This window comes from Lissotriton helveticus, chromosome 5_1 (assembly GCF_964261635.1).
Source record: "Lissotriton helveticus chromosome 5_1, aLisHel1.1, whole genome shotgun sequence".
Taxonomy (NCBI): domain Eukaryota; kingdom Metazoa; phylum Chordata; class Amphibia; order Caudata; family Salamandridae; genus Lissotriton; species Lissotriton helveticus.
In genome coordinates, this window is record NC_136065.1 from 204895575 (window position 1) to 204917571 (window position 21997).

The window sequence follows — 21997 nt, forward strand, 5'->3', positions numbered from 1 at the left end:
AAGTTGTGCTTCAACACTTTTTAACATTCAAATTCCAAGGTAAATAAGATCAAAGTTATTAAAAGTTTTCTTTGATAACTCATTTTTTAATATAAATAACCATTCAGGAAGGAAGGCTAGAAAGAAAGAATAAAAAAGAAAAATCAAAGAAGTAACTTCAAGAACTTTTATCAATGCTTAAATAATAAACTGCTACCAAACATAAAGAAGGTATAAAGTGAAGGTCAGTGCTTTCAGATATGATGTCATCAGGAACAGGACAAGGTACGCTATTGCTCTGGGCATCACCCCTATTTAATATGGATTAAAATGAAAGCAGCCAAATATTAGATGAAAGGATGGATGGATGGATGGATGGAAGGATAGATTGATTACAGGTGTTTGATACTTTCATGGGAGGAAGAATAGAGACAACCTGAAGGCACAGACCATTAAGTGAAAGAAAAGGGAATTTAAAAAAGAAAAGAATAGCAAAGTAGACCTAAAGAGAGAGAAAAAAACTTTGGTGTAGTAGCAACAAAGAAATAAAAAACTAAATGAAATAATATTACTAATCCTTAAAGACAGAGTGCAAAACATCACTAACACAGAACACACACACACCCTGCTCCCAGGAAAGTACAATGTTGGTTTATTATGGAGTAGGGGGAAGACCCTAAGAAGGATAATTTAAAAGATTCACAATGAGGACATGTTTACTACAGGACAACATGAGCAGAAAGAGAGGGTGCGTACTACAAACTAGACAGGGAAATGCAGATACTGCAAGACTAGCCAAACAGGCGTCCTGGACAAAAAAGTTTAACAGTTTATTTATTTTTTATATTTTTTGTACCTGTGTTCAATACTGAAATATCAGAGGCTCTGTGTACATTTTTATTTATATTTTATTGCAAGCAAATGACATTGGACACACTACAGTTCTCAAGAGGAAGAATAGTCAAACTGAGGTTGCAGTAGAGCTAGAAAGTCGTATTTTACGTAGACATGCTTAAAGCTGGAATGTCTATTCTTGACTTCGGTATTCATCAATTCTTGTCAAATTGCTACTCAAAAAAATCTTTTCTAGAGAGTTTGGTTACTGTATTGAGTGACACTAGCATATACCTTACCTGTTATCACACCTTGTGGTACACTCCAAAAGAATGTGGATGATTTATACAATTTGAATGAGTTCTTGTCTAAAGTTCAGCCACAAAATTTGATCAGTAGCAGGTGGAGCCGTTGACCTTCTATGTGCTTAGAACCTAACTCGTTTCAGTGAAATAAAAGCTTGTGAATGTGGTACTTGTGACATCCTACCAAATAATGAGATTATTTTCCCAATACTCTTCGAACATGCCCACAGTTAAGTCCAGAAAATACATTGCGCAATGGTACCTCTTAGTTGTATTAAGTTTCTGCAGGGTGGGTCAGCCATACATCCCAAGCACTGTGCCAGATGGAAGCACTCTGCTGTCTCACTCATTGGACAGGATGTGCCTTATCAAAGATGGTGATGTCTAAGTATTGTTCAACTAACAGGCTTAGTATTATTCCATTCATCCTCCAATATTGGTCCACTTAGGTCCCCCTATTGTTCCACTCTCTGGACTGAATAAGGCTACTATTCTGAATTGATGGGACATGCCTACTACTCCACACTGTGTGCCAAGATGTGACTAAGGTGCTCCCCCACTGATTAATAAAGAAGATACCTCCCTTCCATTCCACTCATTGGAAGAGTGTGACTGACATATGTCCCTGCATATTGGAAAGGATTTGCCTTCCCCATACAATAGTCAGGGTGGTTGAGAGTGAACCTAAAACTCATCATCACTTGCCGGACAAGGATGGACTTAACAAAAGCTCCAATCTATGGTTAGTGTGGGACTTGCACCCTTCCTCAAACACTGGACAGGAGAGTCTGCCATACACTTAAGATTACAGGACAACATGGGTCTGACATTCTGCACTAGTCAGTTCACCGCACAAAACTGCCCTTTTGCTCCCCTTTTTGAACAGAGTTGCATGCACATTTAGAACTTGATGATTCAATACTTCCAACAAGATATTTATTTAGTGTGTTCCATTTATCATTTAGGATTGTTTTAACTAACTACCCATGCATTAGAATAACTACTATCTGAAATGTATCCTGTATAATATACCATGTCTTACATAAACCCGTTCTAAAGTAATATTCAACAGAAAGGATGAGGTCTACTTTTCAATTAACACTATACAATGTTCCATTTATCACACAGGATGTGATATACAATGTATCAGGCTTCAGGTGTGCTAGACAGCAGGCGGGGTGGGGCCTGCAACTCTAGGGCATGATAGTACATAATGCTCATGGGGTAGAGCACAGTACAGTACTGCTGGTGTTAGCTATCATGTATTTTGTTGACACTCATAGGTCATGCCCATCTCAGCCAAGGATGTAATCTTAGTATGTAGAATTGTAGCTATTATCAGATAGAGTGGTGCATTTCCCTCATGGATTAGCATGGTTTATAGCATGCATAAGACAAAGGTTTTCAGACTGTTTGCCTCCACTCAGCCAGAGAATTGATGTGCACCAGCCTAAATATCACTCCACGTCTTCTGCAATGAAGCATATATCTAATTCATGCTCAAACACAACAACCTCAGTTTGACGTATTTATCCAAGAACATAAAAACATACTGAACCAAATTCAAACATCTACCCATATATATATAGCAGCCATTCCACAGCATGCATTCGTGTTACAGGGCAAGGGAGGGTGCAGCTATAGAACCAGAGAGCAGGTAATAAAACAACTTTTCCATTGATGCTGAAAACAAAAGTGGGACAAAGACATCTCAAACCATTCTCTGCCAACCAATGTTGGCTGGCGTCATATTTCTTGTGTGTCACACATAAGTGAGAGATCTGGAAGATGCTTTCCTCGCTGCTTGTTCCACCCAGGACAGGAGTCTTCTGCCACTGAATCTGAAATGCTGTTTCTTTGGGAGAGGGGGCATTTGGTGACAGGCAGGGATGGGCAGTTGCTGGGGGACAAACTGGCGGTGCAGCAAACTATCAGGTTTGATGGGAAGATCCTTTGAGGTGGAGAGAAATGGGGGTAACTGAAGATTCTAACTGCTGATTTCTTCATCTGATTTATTCATTTTCTTCAAGGCGTCCAGGAGTTTCTGTGGTGTTAGGACATGTGTGGAACCTGTTTGAGAAGGAAGGAGGAAAGGGGAAGAGAGACAAGTAGTGAATACTTTGCAGGATTACCCTGTGCCCTTCGCACAATGCCCTTCGAGCCTTTCCCCATGCGCAACTATTTCTACTTCCCCATGCCAGTCTACCTTTTTACATGTGGGAGGCCAGAAATCTGCTTTCCCTATGTCACCCTAAAGTATTGTTAATGCCACAACTGTTGGCACCATCTTGCTTAAAGTACCTGACTAGAGTTCTGCCAACTACAGTGTTACTGTGCTCTTCAGAAAGAGACAAATAAACATATAAAATCCTGGTCAATTAGAAGGGGGAGAAATGTAAAGGATATATGCAAATTTTATACAATGACATTAAAATATAGCAGTCAAGGTCGGTCCCCTAAACTGTACATGTTGTTATGAAGTAACTGTCTGTTAAAAACAGGGAGATGCACTTGCTAACAGTTTGGGTTAATCAAACACCTGCTTGGGTATACAATAAGTTGTGAGTGGGTGGGTACCACCTCCATCCGTAGTCTTATTCTCCCAAAACTCTTTCCAAGAGACATTTAGGTGGCATTAATAGGTCTAATAATTTGTAAGTGTTACTAGTCAAGGTACCAGCAATGTCCTCTCTTTTTAAGAGATGGTGCCACCTGGGATAAGATGTCCATTGTAAATCTATTTCTACTAATAGTTGGTGGGGGGAGTAGGTCTATCTTTGCCTACATTTCGATTGGGTGTATATGGTAAGAAACAAGAATTCTCTTAGTATGGAAATAGGATGAACTTCTCCAGTTTAGATTGACAAGGGGGTGCTACCATTCTCAGTTTAGGGCAGTACAAAGTTACTCCTGAATATTGCTGCAATGGGCATTTGGCTTACAGGCAAGGTCACTGTGAAACACATGGAACTACTCCATAAGTCTCAGTTAGATAAGACCTTCTGTAGGAGCAAAGGCTAGTGGATTGATTGTACTATCAAATAAAGTGGAATACCTGATTCCATACTAACCTTTCATCATAGAGTTTACTAATGAATTGAAGAGAAATAAATGGTCGAAATATTCCCTCCATTGGATGACTGGAGGAGCAGCTTCTCAGTTTGGGAGGGTTACATTCTAATACTCTTTTTCAAGTAGGTATGGTTTAGTCTTACCGTTTTTGCCAATCTTTAATAATTCAAAGAATATCCCTGGATGCCCTTTATAGCATTTGTAGGGAACTTCTCTGCTATTGTCATTAGTCCCCCGTGGTACATCCTAATATCTCTAGAATTTCAGATGGAAAATCCGATTTTATATCAATAGTAGTTTGTGCTGCATTCCATTGTATCATCCTGTAGGGTGACATAATACCTTCCTCATAGATCCTTCTTTAGTGCTTCAAGGTACATCCCTGGGAGACCTTCAGCACCCCCTAAAGGATGTTCATGACTGTCTGAAATTAGTACTTAAACATATCTTTTTAATTGGACATTCACAGTACATTTCAGAAAGCCACTGTCTGGTTCTCTGAAATACCTCATGGTGTATCCCTAAGACGCTTACACATGTACCTCAAGAAGCATCTTTCAGTTTCCTGCCCACATGGTGCTTTATGGGGTGCTCTTGTATGTCCTTTCGTAGTGCTACATTTTTGAATGGCCTTCAAAGTACATTACATTAAGCCCCTGGGAGTCGCTCTGTAGTATTCAAAGTTTGCCTTTAAGAGGCAGAATCGGGTACCTAAAGGAGCATCCTTGAGAGATTGTCCGAGGTACATCAAGGTGTTCTGTGAATCTTTGAGTATCTTTCTCTGGTACATTTCTAGAGTCTCATACTATAGTGCTTCAGGGTGCATGCTTCATTGCCATTCCATAGAATTTCAAGGTAGGTCCTACCGTGCTTTTCTCTAGTATTTTGTGTTCATGCTTTAGTGCCAATTATAGTGCTTGCATGTGCATCCTTGGGAAATGTCAAGGTGTATGCTTGGGTGCTCTTTTGTGGAACATCCCAGAATGCTCTTAAATAGTACTTCAAGATACATCTTTGGGGTGTTAAAATAGAACTGCATGAATCAGCCCAGGGCTGTTTTCTATAGTCATTCATTATATTAGTGTTCTTCTGCGCTGCCTCAAGCAATAACATTGAGGTTATTGAGAAATGTCGCTAAGTACTTGTGTTCAGGGCTTTAAATGTATTCTTGTTTACCTTTGAATTGAGTTTAAAAGAATATTCTTGGTCTCCTTCAAATTTCATTGAAAGTACATTATCTATAATAATCAATACTGTAAATATTTTAGAAGGTGAACCTCTTGGTGTGAAATATCAGTGTAAACTTTCAAGCCTTACCACATAGCTTGGCAAGGCAAATGGAGGACTATATTTTATTTCGCACAGCTAGAATCAGACTCAGACATTGCACAATTTGTGCAAATGAAAGTTCGATGTTTATATTGGTGTACACTGGTGTTGGTAGAGGTCCAAGGTGTGTTGTAGCTCATACCTGAACATATGTCTGAAGGTTGCACTGGAGGTGATTATAGTCTCACAAATCAAAGAAAGTGGTGTAAAGACAGGGGATTTTCAATTTGAAAAGAAAGAATGTCTTTAGGCTCATCTATTCCCTGAGCTTCATACTGTGTGATGTCCTATGCAATACTTAGCGGAGTGGTCAGTGCATATTGTCACTTCCTCCTGTGTCTCCCTGAAAAGTGATCTGCTCTAAAGGGGTGACATGGGTAGTCAGTCCCCCAGCTGGATGGATCTTCTTTGGCTGGGCAGTCTCTTTGTCCATTCTATTCTGAGTTCCCATAAAGAGGGATTAGATCGAAGGAGGGCTGTCTCTAGTCTTATTTCATTTTAGCCCACCCCTCTGAAAAGATTTCCTCACTTGGAATGGAAAGAAGGTCTTTCACAACACCTGTTCACATCTCTTTTTTAATAGCTTCTCAATAACTGGTGACCTTCAGGTGTGATCTACTATAGTCAGTTAAATAGAGAATTAATTTTCAATAACAATACAGTTTCGCTCAGGATGAACTTTCTGTATGTTGACTTTTTTAGTTCAATAGGGCTTGTAATCATCAAATGATGATTGTTTACCCTGATTATTAAATGCTTAACTTCAGCTGGTGGCCTCTCCTTTCCAGTTAAAAATGTTTGGCCTTTGATTGTAAAGGCCATATATTGTGCTATAAAATGCTATCAGAACTTTTATTCCATCTACAAGAATATTTGCATGTCCATCATAGTAAACAGTACTGAATAGCTGGTAATCCATCAACAAATAATATAGGAATAGACATAGTGGTGAGAATGACAGTGCCTTTCATTGTAATGGAAACGGAAGGAGACTAAAATAGTGTCATTGTTTTGGCAAGTAAAACTGATGGTTACTTGGTATTCGTCCAAGCCACGCGAATGGCTATGATGATAGTTCCCTTCATGGCCATGAGCACACAAAATGACTAGAATGATTTTGTATCTCCTTTCAGAGAACTGGGAATACATTTGAATTAGTTAATACAACTCTAGCTATATGAATAGTAGAAACACTAACTGCTAATTGTCTCTCATTTACAGCAAACCAGAAGACAGACTAGAAAGTAAAGAATCTCATATAAACAAATAGTGAAGAATGGCTACAACTGTGTAGTCCTTCTCAGCCATTCATACTTGGACAGGTAACTTTGGAAATCTTTTTGCAGTTTATCTATTGGGAGCAACTCAAAAAGAATGCAATTTCCTCTTGCGTCTTTAAATGGAGGTGTACCATTATGATAATCTAAGACTAATTATCTAAGAAATAAAATTCAATATTAAAATATAGTTTTAAACTTGTTTCTATCTTTAATCTAGAATTTAGCTTCTGCTCCTTGCAAGTGGCACATTTGTAGGCAAGACCAAATTAAGCAGTGAAATCATCAACACATCTAATTTCGACCATTACTCTATTTATTAGATCACTTGACTAGTAACTTGTAGTTCAAAGGATATTTTATGTCTTGTATAATTTAAGTGTAATGCCTACAATATATTCAATATGTCACCACCTTTTCCTAATAGCACATTTATGGAACTGAATAATCCATACTAAAGAGGGCCATTTACTTATATGTTCATAGCATGGCCCTAAATAATTTTCTGTACATTCATTTAGCTATATTAAGACCCAAATGTGCTCATTTCAGACTTGTTGTATTGGCAAGTGATAGGGTATATTCAGGAGAAACATTCTATAGTTTAATTCTGTACAAGCAAGCTGTATCACAAGAAAGTAGTAAAGGAAAATCTGGGTGGCAACAACAAACACTATAATTTGCTTGTCTCACCATGGGGTAGACTCTGTTACTGTATCTTGCATTATCCAATAAGATTGCATTTCTATTGTTTCAACATATGTGGCAAATTTCTATTGTTGACCCAACTGTATTAAACATGTTGTATACTCTATAATCTATGGAGAAAACATCCCTGTTTGGGAGCTCCGAACATTGTTGAATAAAGTCCTGACACACTAAAATATGTAATGGTTTGTGTACTAGCATGTACTGTGTTCTGTATACTTACAATATTATGCCTCACCTATGGAGCTACACTCTGATTGCAATTGTGGGAAAGAATCCCATTTCCACATTGATGCCACATTATCTTTCTCCTCTGCTTTTTTGCATTCTTAGGAATATAGACAAAGCCAGCAGTGGTTTCTCATCCATTACCCATTATTCTTTACAGTTGACAGAGCACCCATCGTCATGCAACATTCCGTCTCGCACCCCACCCAGAACTTCCCCAACAAACATAGCATCTAGATTGGAAATGCTTGCAATTGTTGATCCATGGACTTATTGGGATGCTGGAAAAATATTGAAGGATATATACATGGATGTCCTTTTCAAGAGGAAAAGAACCAGGGTGGTAGAAACTGAAAATGTATGGTGTCTATGGACGAAAAAATCAGCAAGGCCTGTAGTGTGTGAGGAGTGGTTGTGAAGTGGAGAAGGATTGTGGAGTCATGCAATAGTGGGGTGTCAAAAAGAAAAAAAAACATCAGGCGTGAGAGAGAAAGCATTGTGTCTGGGTTTGAAAATGTGTGTCTTATTGGTTTAGGACATTAAAACTTTCAGGCTTTATAGGATACAGAGGTCAAAGGGGTGAATTGAAGAGCCAACTTGTTCAACCAGGGAAAGAAGGCAGAATATTGAGTTGTAGGGACACAAAACTGGTAAGAAAATTAGTCCCCATCCCCTATGCAAGGTTAGACTATTGTATTTTTTGTACAAGCTATTATACTGCATGTAGGTGAAGTGTGGTGCATTTGTGGCAAATAGATATCACTTTTAAAAGTACTTAACTGCCAGTTATACCTTTAACTCACTAGGAACTTTTCAGCACATGGGGCAGCTCCAATAATCCCAGAATCATCCAAACTGAAAGGGAGTCCACAGGAGAATGTTGTTTTTCAATGATTCATAATTTGGCATAGACACTGATGTGTGAGGATTACAATTCAGTGACTGAAACCTGCTCATTTAAAAAAAGACTGTCCCCCAAGTAAGAACGACTTAATGGAATTACAATATATAGAGTAAAGCGTACTATTGATGCAAGGTGCTGCCTTTCAATGACCGCTGCAGCCTTCCATTTAAAGATATTCCCACAGACTGACTCCCATTGAATAAGATCTACACCTAATGATCAAAACTTACTCTCAGTCCCTTAACAACTCTACTTGTTGGAAAGGTTTTAAGAAAAGTCTGACAGCTTGAATGTTTTCTTTCATAATCACTACAGCCAGTGAGGCTCACAGGAAGTTGTCAAGAATTACAATTTGGCACCTGGTGGTGGGCCTTCACCCTTAGAGCACATCATGACCTAAAGACTACATTGTGGTGATAACATTTCTGTGAATGGGGTTTTGACCACCAAGAGAATGAAAATTAATCGAGGGGACATAGTATATTATTCTTATGTCTCAGGTAGGCAAGTCAATTTATTTATTTCGTCTTCCACTCTGCACCAGCTTCCTCAACAGCTTTTCTTGATGTATAAATCACTGAGAAAGAACCAGTTACTTAAAATTCTCTAGCCAATGGCTGGAGAATAGTAATGGTTAAACACAACATTACACAGGCTACTCTGATTTTGCTGAACCTGTCTCCATTTCTGTAAACCATCACTGAGGCAGGTTACCACATTATTTAGGCCCTATACAAGCCAGATCTTTCCATCTCTATAAGTGTACTTCTTGTGCTCCTGAGTTTTCTTGGACCAGGTAAGGAAAATGTTTCTTAGGTGTGGAAATGGATTTGTGGCTTTGCAGATTGTGGTGCTGTAGATTTACATGCTGTGCACAGTCCCAACATCTAATGGTGGGAACTGATGTTGAAAGTTGACTTCCTTTGAAAAAGAGGTTTTGGCTTCAAGATGACTCACAATACCTTCCACAAAACCCACAATGCACAAGGACATAGATTGCACCTTAGATTTTTTTCCCATACAGGTAAGTGCAATAATTGCAGAGGCAAAAATGTAAAATCTATGTTTACCGGTAGATGATTACGTATTTAGTAAGATAGAGATTGTCAAACATCTGATTTCGAGCTCACATCTAGAGATATGGAGTGGGCATGGGAATCCACTGTGCTACAAGTTGTGAACCGATTGTTACGGGCAAGTAACGTTTTCCATTTACAGCATGTGCATAGACTGTAAAGCATTATTCATATTCCTAAGGCAGTGGCTTGTGAGCAGCAACGGAAGAAGTATAGTTAGAGCAACATGAGCTTTCTGTCGGGCATGAATTTCCGCCCTGTAGTGAACGTGTGGATAGTAGATCATGCAGCAGCTTTACAGATGTCTGCTAGTGGAATTTTGCCTATGAAAGCGGTAGTGGCTTGCTTTTTGAGAGCCAAACATGCTCTAGGCACAAACTGTAATGAACACTTGAATTTGCCAAATCAAACTTGAATACATTTGACAATCCATCTGACGAGGCCCCCTTTGAAACTAATTTTTGTAGATGTGCTTGGCCAAAGGCTACAAAAAGATTCTTCATTTTGTAAAATGTTTTGTATGATCCATTTAGTATGCATGAGCTATTTTAACATCTAATGTGAGTAAGGCCAATTCCATAAATGACTGTGGTTAGGGTGGTAAAAGAGGATAAATCAATAGTTTGATTAACATGGAAAGGTGAAACCACCTTTGGCCAAAACAAGGGTATGCCCATTTAGAGAATTTCCAGGCTTCAAAGGATTTGCATTCACTATTCTTGGAGTTATACTATAACCAAATTAAAGCACCTCACCTGCCAAATTTTAAGTTTCACTGTCCTGAAGTTGACGAGGTACAGCTGACCTATATGTCACATAAGGATATTTGGGCGCAGTGGTAACTTTTGATGGTGATGGATTGAGACTTCAGGCAAAAGCAAGTACCACAGTTGCAGTGTCGAGGTGCGCAGTATGATTAGCCTCATTGTAGCTTGCTGCATCTTTCTCACTACATATGGAATGAGCAGTAGTAGGGGGAAAGCATAATCAAATATTGCTGTCCAATTGATATATAGTGGATTGCCATCAGATTGTGGGTGTATGTATGTGGAGGCGAAGGTTTGCCATTTTGCATTCTCGCGTATGGCACGCATGTTTGAAGCCAGAGTTCCCCAATGGTGGAAGCATTGAAGAAACACATGGGCATTGATCTCCCATTTCTGTGTCTGTTGGTGTGTTCTGCTCATCAGGTCAGCAAAGTCCTTGTCCATTACTGGAAGGTGTTCCACTAGGAGGAGTACCTGGCGAGGAATGACCCAGTGTCTACGCTTGCTTTGACTACTGAGGTGAGTGCATGCACCCTTGTTTTTGTAGGTAATACATGATCGTCATGTTGTCTGTACAAATGAGCATTTATTCACTACCAATGAGGTTGAAAAATGCTTTCAGCACCACTTGAACTCCTTTAATTTCCCTAAGCTGACATTCAGGTGTTGTTACTGAAGAGACCCCTAACCCTGCATTGGAAGCTGTGTTGATGGCCACTTGCTGATAAGAGCCATTCCACCATTGTAGGTTCACCATTGCAGTTTGTACTGAACTGTGGGATCTTCCCAATGCTCATTTGATTGTGACCATTAACTCATAAGGCATTCTTGCAGAGTGCGCATGTATGAACCGTGGATTAGGGACAAGTGAATGCAAAACACCATCTTTTCCAACATTTTCATTATCATTCTCCATATTAGAGGACGTAAAGGGGAAACAGTCTCTGAACTGCATCACTCTTGCATTGCTAGGATAGCCTTTTGCTATCACTGCATTGACTATGGCTCTCGAGAACAGCTGTGAGATTTTTAAACATTAATGGGGATTCCCAGCATGTGGAGGTGTGAGCTGACTTGTTGAGTGTGAGCGCTTGCCTGTTGCTTTTTAGCAGCCGATCAACTGGGCATGGAACAACATAACTGCCATTACACCGAAGATGCACTATTACCACTGCCAGGCATTTGGTGAACATTTGAGGGGCTGCTTTGACCCCCAAAGGGCAGGACTTTGATCTGTTCATGAACTCCCCTTACCACAAACCACAGGTACTGGCTGTGAGCTTGTTGAATCAGAATGTGGAAGTGGGCATCCTTAAGATGAAGGGTTGCCATGTAGTCCCGAACACTGTGGAGTGGAATGCTGTCTTATAGTAATTCTGAAGTGCCGTGACCTGATGTGCCGATTACAGCTCAAAATAAAAAGAAGATTGCTCAATGTCCTATTTTTCTTGTGGATAAGAGAGTGAAATGGTTGAAGGAATAGATACCGTTTTCTCGCTGTTGTGGAGATGCAGGTTTGAAAGCCCTCTTTCAGAGCAATGCTTGCACTTCCTCTTGCAGCAGTGGTTGTTGGGCTTGGCTGGTGGTGTGCCAGTGTAGTGGAATATTTGGAGGTGTGTTGTGAATTTCCATACAGCAAGAATGAGCTATGATGGCGAGCACCTATTTGTCTGAAGTTATATCCTCCGGCTAAGTAAGATATAACCGAATGCATCCACCAAAAGGTCTTGAGTGGTAGAGTCAATGAGTTCATTGTTTTGAGGCCAGGAGCTGTTGTTTTATGTGACTTTGTGTTGTTCTTTCCACAGAATCCTTAAGTATGATTTAGTGATCTGCTGAAGTTGGTATGGCTGCATTTAAGTAATGCCTGCCATTTTTGGTGCCTCCTGTGTCTGCGGGCAGGAAAAAACACCGACTTCTGAGGCTGGTCTGAGGATCCACCATTGCTTCCGTAATCTACGTGTCCTTCCTGAGCTTCAAAAACATGGAATCAACTTGTGGCACAGAAAGTGTTCCTTGTCAAAGGGGAGGGTGAAGAAGTGCTGACGGACTTCTGGACAGTTGGTAGACACACTTAGACAAGCATGTTGGTGGAGAAGGTCACTAGTGTTCATGTCGTGTGAGCCTTATGGAAGACATCAAAGAAGCGCATTTTCAATTGACTTGCACTTTTGGAGAATTTCCTTGCCTCTCTTTTTATATGCATGTGGAAGGTGATTGATGAGCTCTTTACTCTCCACCCATTAGTATCGGTCATATCTATAGAGCAGACTGACAAGAGTTAGTGATTAGCCATTGTGTGGAAGCTTCCACTGCCACCTGCTAAACTGTCGCATTGATTTATTGGGTGGAGAAGTATCCCCTATGACTTGAGTGAATATCCTTTCGTGTGTCATTTGTATGGCAAGGGAGTGAGGTGGAATATGCCCACATATGTAGACAAGCACCTGTGTAGTGGCATTTTATTTCTTCTCAAACAGGGCCAAGACAAATAATGCACAGACTACTCTGTTTTTAAGAAGGCCTCTATAAGAAATCCTCTCCTCCATGTGGACGTTAACCTCTTGAGGGTCTGCCGCTTGTTAGACGACCAATTAATATGCAGTTGTTACATCAGGCAGGTAGAGTTTTTCTTCAGGATACGACTACAACAATGGGTTATCTGAAGGATCCGTGGAGTAGTGTGGCTCAATGGTTAGAGCAGGCAGACCTCTGGCCAGGGACCAGGGTTCGATTCCCGCCTCGGCGGGACTCGGGCTCATTAATTCCCCTGACCGGATATTCTCGCCTCAGTGCCTGTTCTGATCATGGGTCCCACGCTGCAACTCTGGGCAATAGCTTGCTTAGTCTCCACAACGGCCCCCACAACGCGAGGGATGCCTGGTCTGCACCATGGGGGTGCCCAGGAGTGGACACTTCACAGGGAAAGCCAGGAAGGGTTCCCTTGCGGTATTCGTACAAGCGCCGGGAAACCCACTGCGGGTAGCTGTGCGCTATACAAGTACAAAAACATTTACATTAACATCCTCATTATAACCATGTGTAGGGCAGTCCATGTAATCAGAAGGCACAGGATCTTCTTTTGGTCTTGGTTGATGTTCAGTGTGGTCCTGGTCTGAGTCTCTATGAACAGACTAAGCTAATGATAGTGAAGTTGCAGGTGACCGCGCTGGTAGTGTTGTAGGCTTTTTCTTTAGAATGGGTAAAGCCTTAAGTTCTTCCAGAAATGCCTCTTTGAAGGTAAGTTTGTGTTTTGTAGCACAGAGCTCGTCCACTGGAGTAGACAATGCCTGTATGTAGCTGCAGACTGGATCAATATACATCCACGTATCCTGAGCATCTGTCTGAACCTCTTAGTCTTCTGTAGGAAGAGGATAACTTAAAGTCAAGCTCAGTGGTGGTTTCACGGGTCTCTTTGGATTCAATCTTGGTTCAGAGATGGGCAGAGTGAGTTCCCATTAATGAGGCTGAATATCTGGAGCGTGTGGATCTCTGACATCTGATGGTGTCTTTGGGATGCCAGGTTGCCTCTGGAAGAGTGCTAATACCTCTTTGGAGGAGGTTCAGGACTCAGAGCATGGATGTCTCATCGCTGTTCTTTTCCCTGGTGCTGAGGCTCCATTTGAGTTAAAACCCCAGAGGGTTTGTGTGTAGTGTATGTGAAACTGTAGGTATAGTTTTTGTCCTAGATAGTCAGGGTCATTAAAAGATACATATTCCAACCTCCACTCCCCAGGAGCCTCTTGTCAAACCCATCATAGCACATCCCCTCAGAGCCTTCAATGCCATGTTTGCAGGGTAGATAGGGAGAGTCTCAAATTTCATCCTGTAATGTGCCCACCATCTATTCCTTCAGTGGCAGATAGTATTCTTGCATTGAAAGGCCTTACAAGTCAAGCATTAATGTTCCTTGCCAGACAGAAGTTGCAGACGCAATGCTGGTCGGACAATAGGAACCTACTGTTGTAATTAGGGCAAAATCTGAAAGCCACTTCCTCCATATCCTCAAACCACACTAGTCACTCTCATACAACATCCAAAGCGGTCATGGTTCTCAAGAGGTTCTGCTGAAGCAGCTGATGGTTGCAGGGAGGTCTTGTATGTGACAATATCATTCCAGTGTTTTGATGTCAAAGTTTTCAACTTCTGTAGCACGATGATACCAGAGCACGCGGAAATACATCCGAACCTGATAGTAGAACAATACTCTAAGGTGGAGCCTATTAACTGGTGCATTGGGGATTTTGGAACAGGCATCATGAGTCACCTCAAAAATAAACCTTTGAAGGACAACAACTTGCAACGTCCTCACTCAACACTAGACTGTGAGTAGCATGTGGTTCTGAAACAGCACATGCTGCAACTCTCCACTTCCTTGGGCATTTCACTCACTTTGTTCAGGAATACGTCTACTACATCACTCCATTTCTATGGACCCTACTCAAATCAGATTACTCTATTTCTATTTCCCCTAGCCACACTCTTTTTCCACAGCTCCAGGCAGGTAGCTATACTAACTGGGTACCCCAAACCAGGTACCTCCATCTCTACAGGCACGGCCCTGACTAGGTCTTCTGCTACTACAGGCCATTGCTGGAATGAGAAATTCAGTGTCTACAGGCCCTCTTCTATGCAGGTCATTCCCTGCTGTCAATACGTGCTGGAAGATAATGCAGTGATAACAGCTTGCACTCTCAAGCACATAATTCTGGCACAAGCAGTGTAAGACAATGCCCAGGGGGAACATATCACGATGAAAGAGGTTGCCATTTTCTGAAATCTGTAGTCCCACTGAACGTTTTCGCAGACAAGGAGAGCACTGAAAGTAAAACACTTCTCCATGAATACGGATCAGTAACAGAGTATGGTAGGTTTTCTCCCGAAAAGAAGCATGCCAGTGATACCCATTTGATTACAAATTGCATGCTTCAATTAAGATTTATCTGGAATTTATGAAGGCAAAGAAAAGCCAACTAATATCCAAAAATGAAATCCTGATGTGCCAAGATTTGCACTTATTGAAGTGCTTCTAAAACTGTCCTTTGCGTCGCTACACGTTATTCTCAAACAATTTTGACATTTTCTCTTGATTATACACCCAAATTCCCCCCTAAACTTTGTGCTCAGACTGGGATAATAACTTTTTGGCTGCTCTGCATTCTGTCTTTTTCTCAGGATTGCAAAATGGAATGCTGCTGGTACTGAACAATTATTGACTTTTAAACACAGTCTTTTTACCCTCAAAATGTTTGAAATGTAAGTATTTAGATTTTCACAAAATGCTGATTTCTGATTTGTAGACATGGACCTTCATGACGTCCTCTATCAAAAATGTACAGATGTTCTGCTTGTATAATATCCTCAATGATGAGATGTCTCCAAAAAGCCTGGCCTCACAAGTTCGGTTTCGATACCTCTACATCAGCAGTTGAGAAAATCTTCTCCAACTCCACAGAATGGAAGGGTGAATTGACTTGGTTCAAAGTTCATTCTGCCATATTGGGCAGATGTACTAGTTGCAAGAATAAGCCACTTGAACATAGCTGTTGGTACTGCATGACCAGGTGACCTATAAACAGACAGTGCTATTGACAATGGAAACATTAATGAAAGGGAACAAGTGCAAGAAGAGGTGTCAAGATCTGATCTAGAGGATTTCAGTAGTTGTTCTATTTTATTGACCCTACCAATTGAACTCTTAAGACAAACATTTGTAAAATCCCCCTGTGAAATCTTCTATATAGCGCTCTACAGTTTCACAGCAAATCTGATATATCTGGCCATTTTTCACAAAGATTAATAGTCTGGGGCGATCTGTGAAGTTCTACACAAAGACTATATGGAATTAATTGATTTTAAGTATAACATTTTTGGAAGTCTATGAGATATTAAATGGAAATATCCATAAAAGTTGTGAAAAAGGGCAGCTATTCCACCAGAAAATTGCATAAGGGTTAATCATTTCTTGGGCTATGAACGGGAGGATATGGAGAGTAGGCAGTCTGATCACACCTTCCAAGTCATAGCTGCTACTTTAGCCAACGAAGCGACTTGTACACTGATAATAACAATCATATCATATCAGCTCCATTACAATTATTGGTGTATTTAATTATCACCAACTCCAGCACATTGAGTTCTCTCTTGGGGCAGCACAGTGACCAGCCGCATTGATAATTGTCTGTTAGAATTTTCTACCAGCCCTCCTGATCTTTCTAAATATCAAGAGAGTGAAAGATTATTATTTATGGGGATTTTCCCTTAATTTAGTTCTATATTCTTGCAATTTAGTTACTACCAACTATAAGCTTGCACACCAGCGAACATAGGTGCGCAACACAGGATTTATTCTATTGAATCAAAAATGGGGGTGGCTGGCAATAAGGAAGTCATAGATTTAAGCAAAGAGGAGAGGTAAAGAAAGTACATCAAGTTTTAGCTTCCCAGAAGAAACATGAGGCAGCATAGGACATGGGATTCAGATGATACATTTTCAAATCCCCGATAGTGATAGCATTTGTGAGTTTAAAAAGAAAAGAGATGTCTTGGAAGAGTTTCAGGTATTGGGTTGTATGGCACTAGGCCTGCGACACATTTTCAACCATCGTGTATGTGTGAGTGTTTGGTTTATAAAAAAATAATAACGCAAGCATTTTCTCATCAAAATAATAAAAACAAAGAAAATTAAATCAACTGAAGAGTGAGAGAAGAGGAAAAGAAAGCCCTTCAGAGTGGAAGAGTTTCTTTTGGTAGAAAAACTGCTTTTACTTTTCTTTGTGTGTCTCTGGCTCTCAGTCCATTGGGGGAGCCTGATCCTCAAAAGATACCCTAGTGGACTCCCTGAAGTCTGGGTGTCTCAGATCCTGGAGGAATTTGGTGGGAGTTAGAATGTGGGTAGAACCTGTGAGAGAACAGAGGCGGGCTGACGTCTTTCAAGAGAACACACATCAGGAGCTAACATGTTGCAGTCAAATGAAAACACTTAATCTATGAGACAACAAGAGGAAAGCGGGGGAGGTGCATGGTCATAACAAATGAGAGGGAAAACAATTGAAAGCAGGGCATGGATAGGTATAGTGGCAAAAGAGACAAGGGGCGGCAGGAAGGTGTGACACATACATTGGGATTAGATGATAACTATCAAAAATCAGAGAGAGGAAAAGACATTGAGGAACATGCATGTGCAACAACATACAGTCTGACTAGAGTAGAAAATCAGACAAATTAATGCAGACAGACAGCTTGGCTATTCGTGGAAACCCTTGGGTGACCATGGAAATAATGTTTCACTGAGTTGAAAATATATCCCACTATACTCCATGTTAAGCAGCCTAAAAGTAATCACCTCCACGCATAGGCCAGTGAATCAATCCTAGATATCACAATGAGTCTTAGTGCTATGGTACACCAACTCAGCAGTATAGCATATTTGTTACTGATTACTACCTGTGGCTGCAAATCCAGACGAAAATTCACCACCCACTAGATTCCATGGATCATCTTTTAAAACAACCCAAAAGATAGGTCCCCTGAGAAGGGGTGGTATAATTTGAGGAAAAAAAGTTAGCCTTACAAAAAACATTTTGCTCGTCACAGAGGGCTAGCTTCAAAGTCTTCAAACAAATAAGCAGCAATTAAGCCTCTCATGGGACGTTCAAAATGATTTATAAATACCAGGACAATAACATGCAATAGCGTATGTTGACCAGAACTTCAGTTTAGGATTAACTGACCAATATTCAGCTTCACGAAAATTAAAACTCTCAAAATCAGGTATGTGTTAAGAAATTTCACATAACTGACCAGTTCCATATTAATTTTGTGTTAGGTCTCGGCCTGATCCAGCGCATGCGCTGATCTCGGCCGAGACCTTTAGTGGGGATTTGAGAAATGCTACTTTGCTGGCGATCAGCTTGCTAGAACGCGCACAAGAGCGCGCGCGCATGCGCGTTATAGCAAGCTGATCGCCGGCAAGGTAGCCCTTGGGGTGACGCGGGTGCACACCACGCGCGTCACCACTCGTGTTTTTTTTGTTTGTTTTTGCGATCGCGCTAGGCGCATTTGCCGCACGCGCACACAACTCCCGCTTCTCCCCCTCTACCACCTCACACGCGGCCAATGCTTGTTCTTGCAGCCTTGCTGCTTGTGGCACTTTAGTAAAGTCCTGCGATTTGGAGTAGGTGGGTAATGTGATCACTTTTGACTCATTATCGAACCGATGACTCTGGCATGGTAGTAATCAATTATCTGAATCCAATACTCTGTAAGATGCATGGACCTTTGTGGGGGACTTTACATGACTAAATAGTTTGTTCTTTCAGCTTACTTGCACTGAAATCCGTAAAGCAAGTGAGGCTGGTTAGACTGTTGCTGTACATTATAAATGATTTTGCTTTTGACATTGTTGGCTTTCTACATTTCAGACTGGTTTGGCATGGGTTCATTGAGCACTGCGTGTATCCTTGCGGGTAATGCAACCGCTGGTGACATGACTCAGCACTGGGGCTGGCCCCTCCTATGCCATCTCTAAGGAGAGAGCATGTCAGCGCACAATCACAGGGCTCGCTTTCCCATGGGACCCTGCTATTCAAGCCTCGCGCGCTGATTCCGCTTTCTTGTTCGAGCCTGGAGTCCCCCATTCAGACCCTACGTCACTCGCACCTTTACGACCACTTTATCGCCGTCCTTGTGATAGAAGCAGATAGTGGACTGACACTACACTTTAGCCAGGGAGGGGTGTCAGTAAAAGACAGCTCAGGTCCCTAGGCCCGCCTTCCCCTCCTAGAGACAGCCCACCTACTCACACCCATAGACCTCCTCTGCCCTTGGTTTCGTTTCCTCGGCAGCGTGTCATTTATTCCCGTCCCTCGACGCTCCTGTACTCCTGCCCCAAGCTTGTTTTAACTTGCAATTCCTCTCTGTGGGGTAGCTGCGGTTCTCTGTCACTCCGGGGGATCACGTGCATAGAGCCCAAAGCAAAGGTGTTAACAGCAAGACGCGCGCACCAACCCCCATTTAGGTGCCAGGTTTTCTACGGCTCTACCCAGGGCTTAGGTCCTAGCAGTGTTTCAGGTGAGGGGCCTCACTTTTGCAGCTAAGGTTGGCTCCTTTCCCACAGACAAATACCGGCCCTTTGTTCACGTTTTAAGATTGTGCAATGGCAGCTCGGGCATGAAACACAAATAGAACTTTTTGTGCAATCGTCTGTTTTAATGTTTAACATGGCCTGTCTGTTTTTCCAGCAGTCTCTCTTGTGTACATTTCTGCCACGCTCATGTTACTGTCTCTGCCCATGTGCTTTTCTCCTGTCCTCCGCCATGAGGCATTTGCCTAAATGTGCTTCTTCCCATCCCATCGTTGCATATCCCCCTCACCCCTCTCCCTTGCCCAGTCCTCCTCTTTCGTCCATTTGCTTGCCTTATCTACTCTGCTCCCTCATCTGTTTACTTCTCCCTCCACAGTGATCTCTCCATTTGCTTGCCCCACTGCTACTCCTCCTCCCCCGCACCTTTCCTTTGTTTACTGGTCAACTCTGATCAATAAACAAAAATTGAAAAAAATACGGTATTTTGTGCACTCTAATGTATGTTGTCATAGGCTTGACTGCATCATGGGCTTTTATTTTCTCAGTTTTGTAGCCAGGCTGCACAGCATTGATGATGCTGTACAGTATGGCTAACACCATTGGCAAACAGAATAGGTCCAAAAGGCTGGACCTCTTGGATTTTCCAGTGCTTTTCTTTCTATGAGGAGTTGGTAAAGTTCTTATGGGCTTGACAGATTGACTTTGAATTCTTCTTAAATAGAAAGCTGAGTTTTATAACACTAAAACTGAGTTCCCTCTGCTGGCTGAAAATTGCCATCATGTAAGGTTAGAGTAAAAAATTATTTTTGCTACCACCAAAACCGCATTTCCTTCTTTGTCCAATATCAATCATATATAAATGTGAACTTCTAGTTTACATTTAAAAATGACTTCACAGAAACAATAATGCCTAAGCTTGATAAAACCTTACCACTCCTTCTCATGCTTAGTACTACGCAGCCAACCTTCCACCCCTCCAATAGATGGAACTCAGTTTGGTTATGCTAGCATTGCCTCGGTTTGTCTTCTTGCTTCAAACCTTGTTGCCCACTGATACTATGACTCAAATTGTAAATGGTGTTCAACCCTTCTGATCCATATGCATAGGCCATATTGACTACTATGGTATCTACTCCATGATCTCTGGACAGGTTCCTAAAGTTTAAAAAAGGCAGAAATGTCTGCTTGAAAATAACAAAAAAAAGCATTGGCATAGCAAATAGGTCTCGCTTTTGGGACCTTATAAGTATTTAGTTGTGCAGCACAATATCCTTGGTGCAACAACATGAACTGTTGCATGGTTAAACACGTATAAGGCCCCGAAGGCCTTATATCCCATTTCCCATATTTATTATTTCCCATGTAACCCTGTCACCATTCTAATTAGATGTATTTCCTAAGCAAGAGGGCTGTAGGGGATACAATAGCAATGCTGTTGCTGTGGTTACCTTAGCAGAAAGTGAAAGGAGGTGTTGATTTTACAATGATATTGCTTGTGAAATGAATTGGTGTCTCCGCTAAATCTTCGCTGGCCTCTTTCGTCATGAGGGATCAGGCAGACAGATCATCCCTGGCTGCGAGCCGCCTATAGAGCACCGCTCGTGACAATAAGCCCCTGGCTTTGTCCATTTCCTCCTGGTGGGAGGATTTAGTACAGACCTATAGTGGAAGCTGAGCAGCAATGAGCTGAGTTGAGCTACGATTGATGGACTAGTATGTGGTAGCAACAGTGTAATGCAGTCCTACTGTGTTCCATATACACAAACTATTAAACAAAAGACATTCCCTAGCCAAAAAAGGGTTTGGGATTAAATGTTTGAAAGCTGTAGGGTAATAGTCAGATAACCCTTGCACCAAGGTGTAGAAGTAAGCCTGTCATTGGACAGCATCCTACCACGCATTACACTCTTCGTGCTCTTCCATAAGGTCAGCATCCAGTATCATATGTCTGGATAAAGCATGAGTTGGCCAACTGAACTGTTCCAGACTCAGTCTACAGATAAAGACCAAGTTAAAGTCAAGAAGGAGGCCAGGAACTTACAGTCACCAAAAATGTTGGCACAGACAAATACTTAAGCAGCTTCACTAGTTGTATTTTAGCATTACCAATATGAGCCAAAACAGAAATGATTAAGACAGGGACATAATGCAGGCTCCTGCAGCCCCTGCAGTGCAGAGGTCCTCCACGCATCACATGAGGGCCCCCGTGCCACCCAAAGTCTAAGAATTGCTGTGAGCAGGAAATTCTATAGGAGGGCATCATATTGCACTAGGCCATGGAGTAAAGACATGTCCAGGTGGCAAACAGTCTTCTCCCTTACCACCTCTGACTTTGCTTACATCCTTGAGGCTCATCCCTTCCCAGTCCCTAGATCTGCTCTGCATGTCAGTGGATACTCACCGGTTCTGAACACTTCTGTGATCTTACATTAT

At 41.5% G+C, this 21997-nt stretch overlaps 1 protein-coding gene across 2 annotated transcripts in view; it reads right to left on the reverse strand.

Annotated features, from left to right (window-relative positions):
- Positions 1 to 608: 608 nt before the first annotated feature.
- STXBP1 (syntaxin binding protein 1) overlaps positions 609 to 21997 on the reverse strand; it is a 229160-nt gene continuing 207771 nt past the window's right edge. The window contains exons 19-20 of one of the 2 annotated variants that reach the window (XM_078642002.1): positions 17248 to 17380; positions 3057 to 3188 (exon numbers count right to left, since the gene is read on the reverse strand). In XM_078642002.1, coding sequence (XP_078498128.1) covers positions 17271 to 17380 — 110 coding nt within the window. In that variant the 3' untranslated portion in view covers positions 3057 to 3188; positions 17248 to 17270. Of the gene's footprint in view, positions 3189 to 17247; positions 17381 to 21997 lie in introns of both variants that reach the window. The other variant, XM_078642001.1, reaches the window with a different exon arrangement.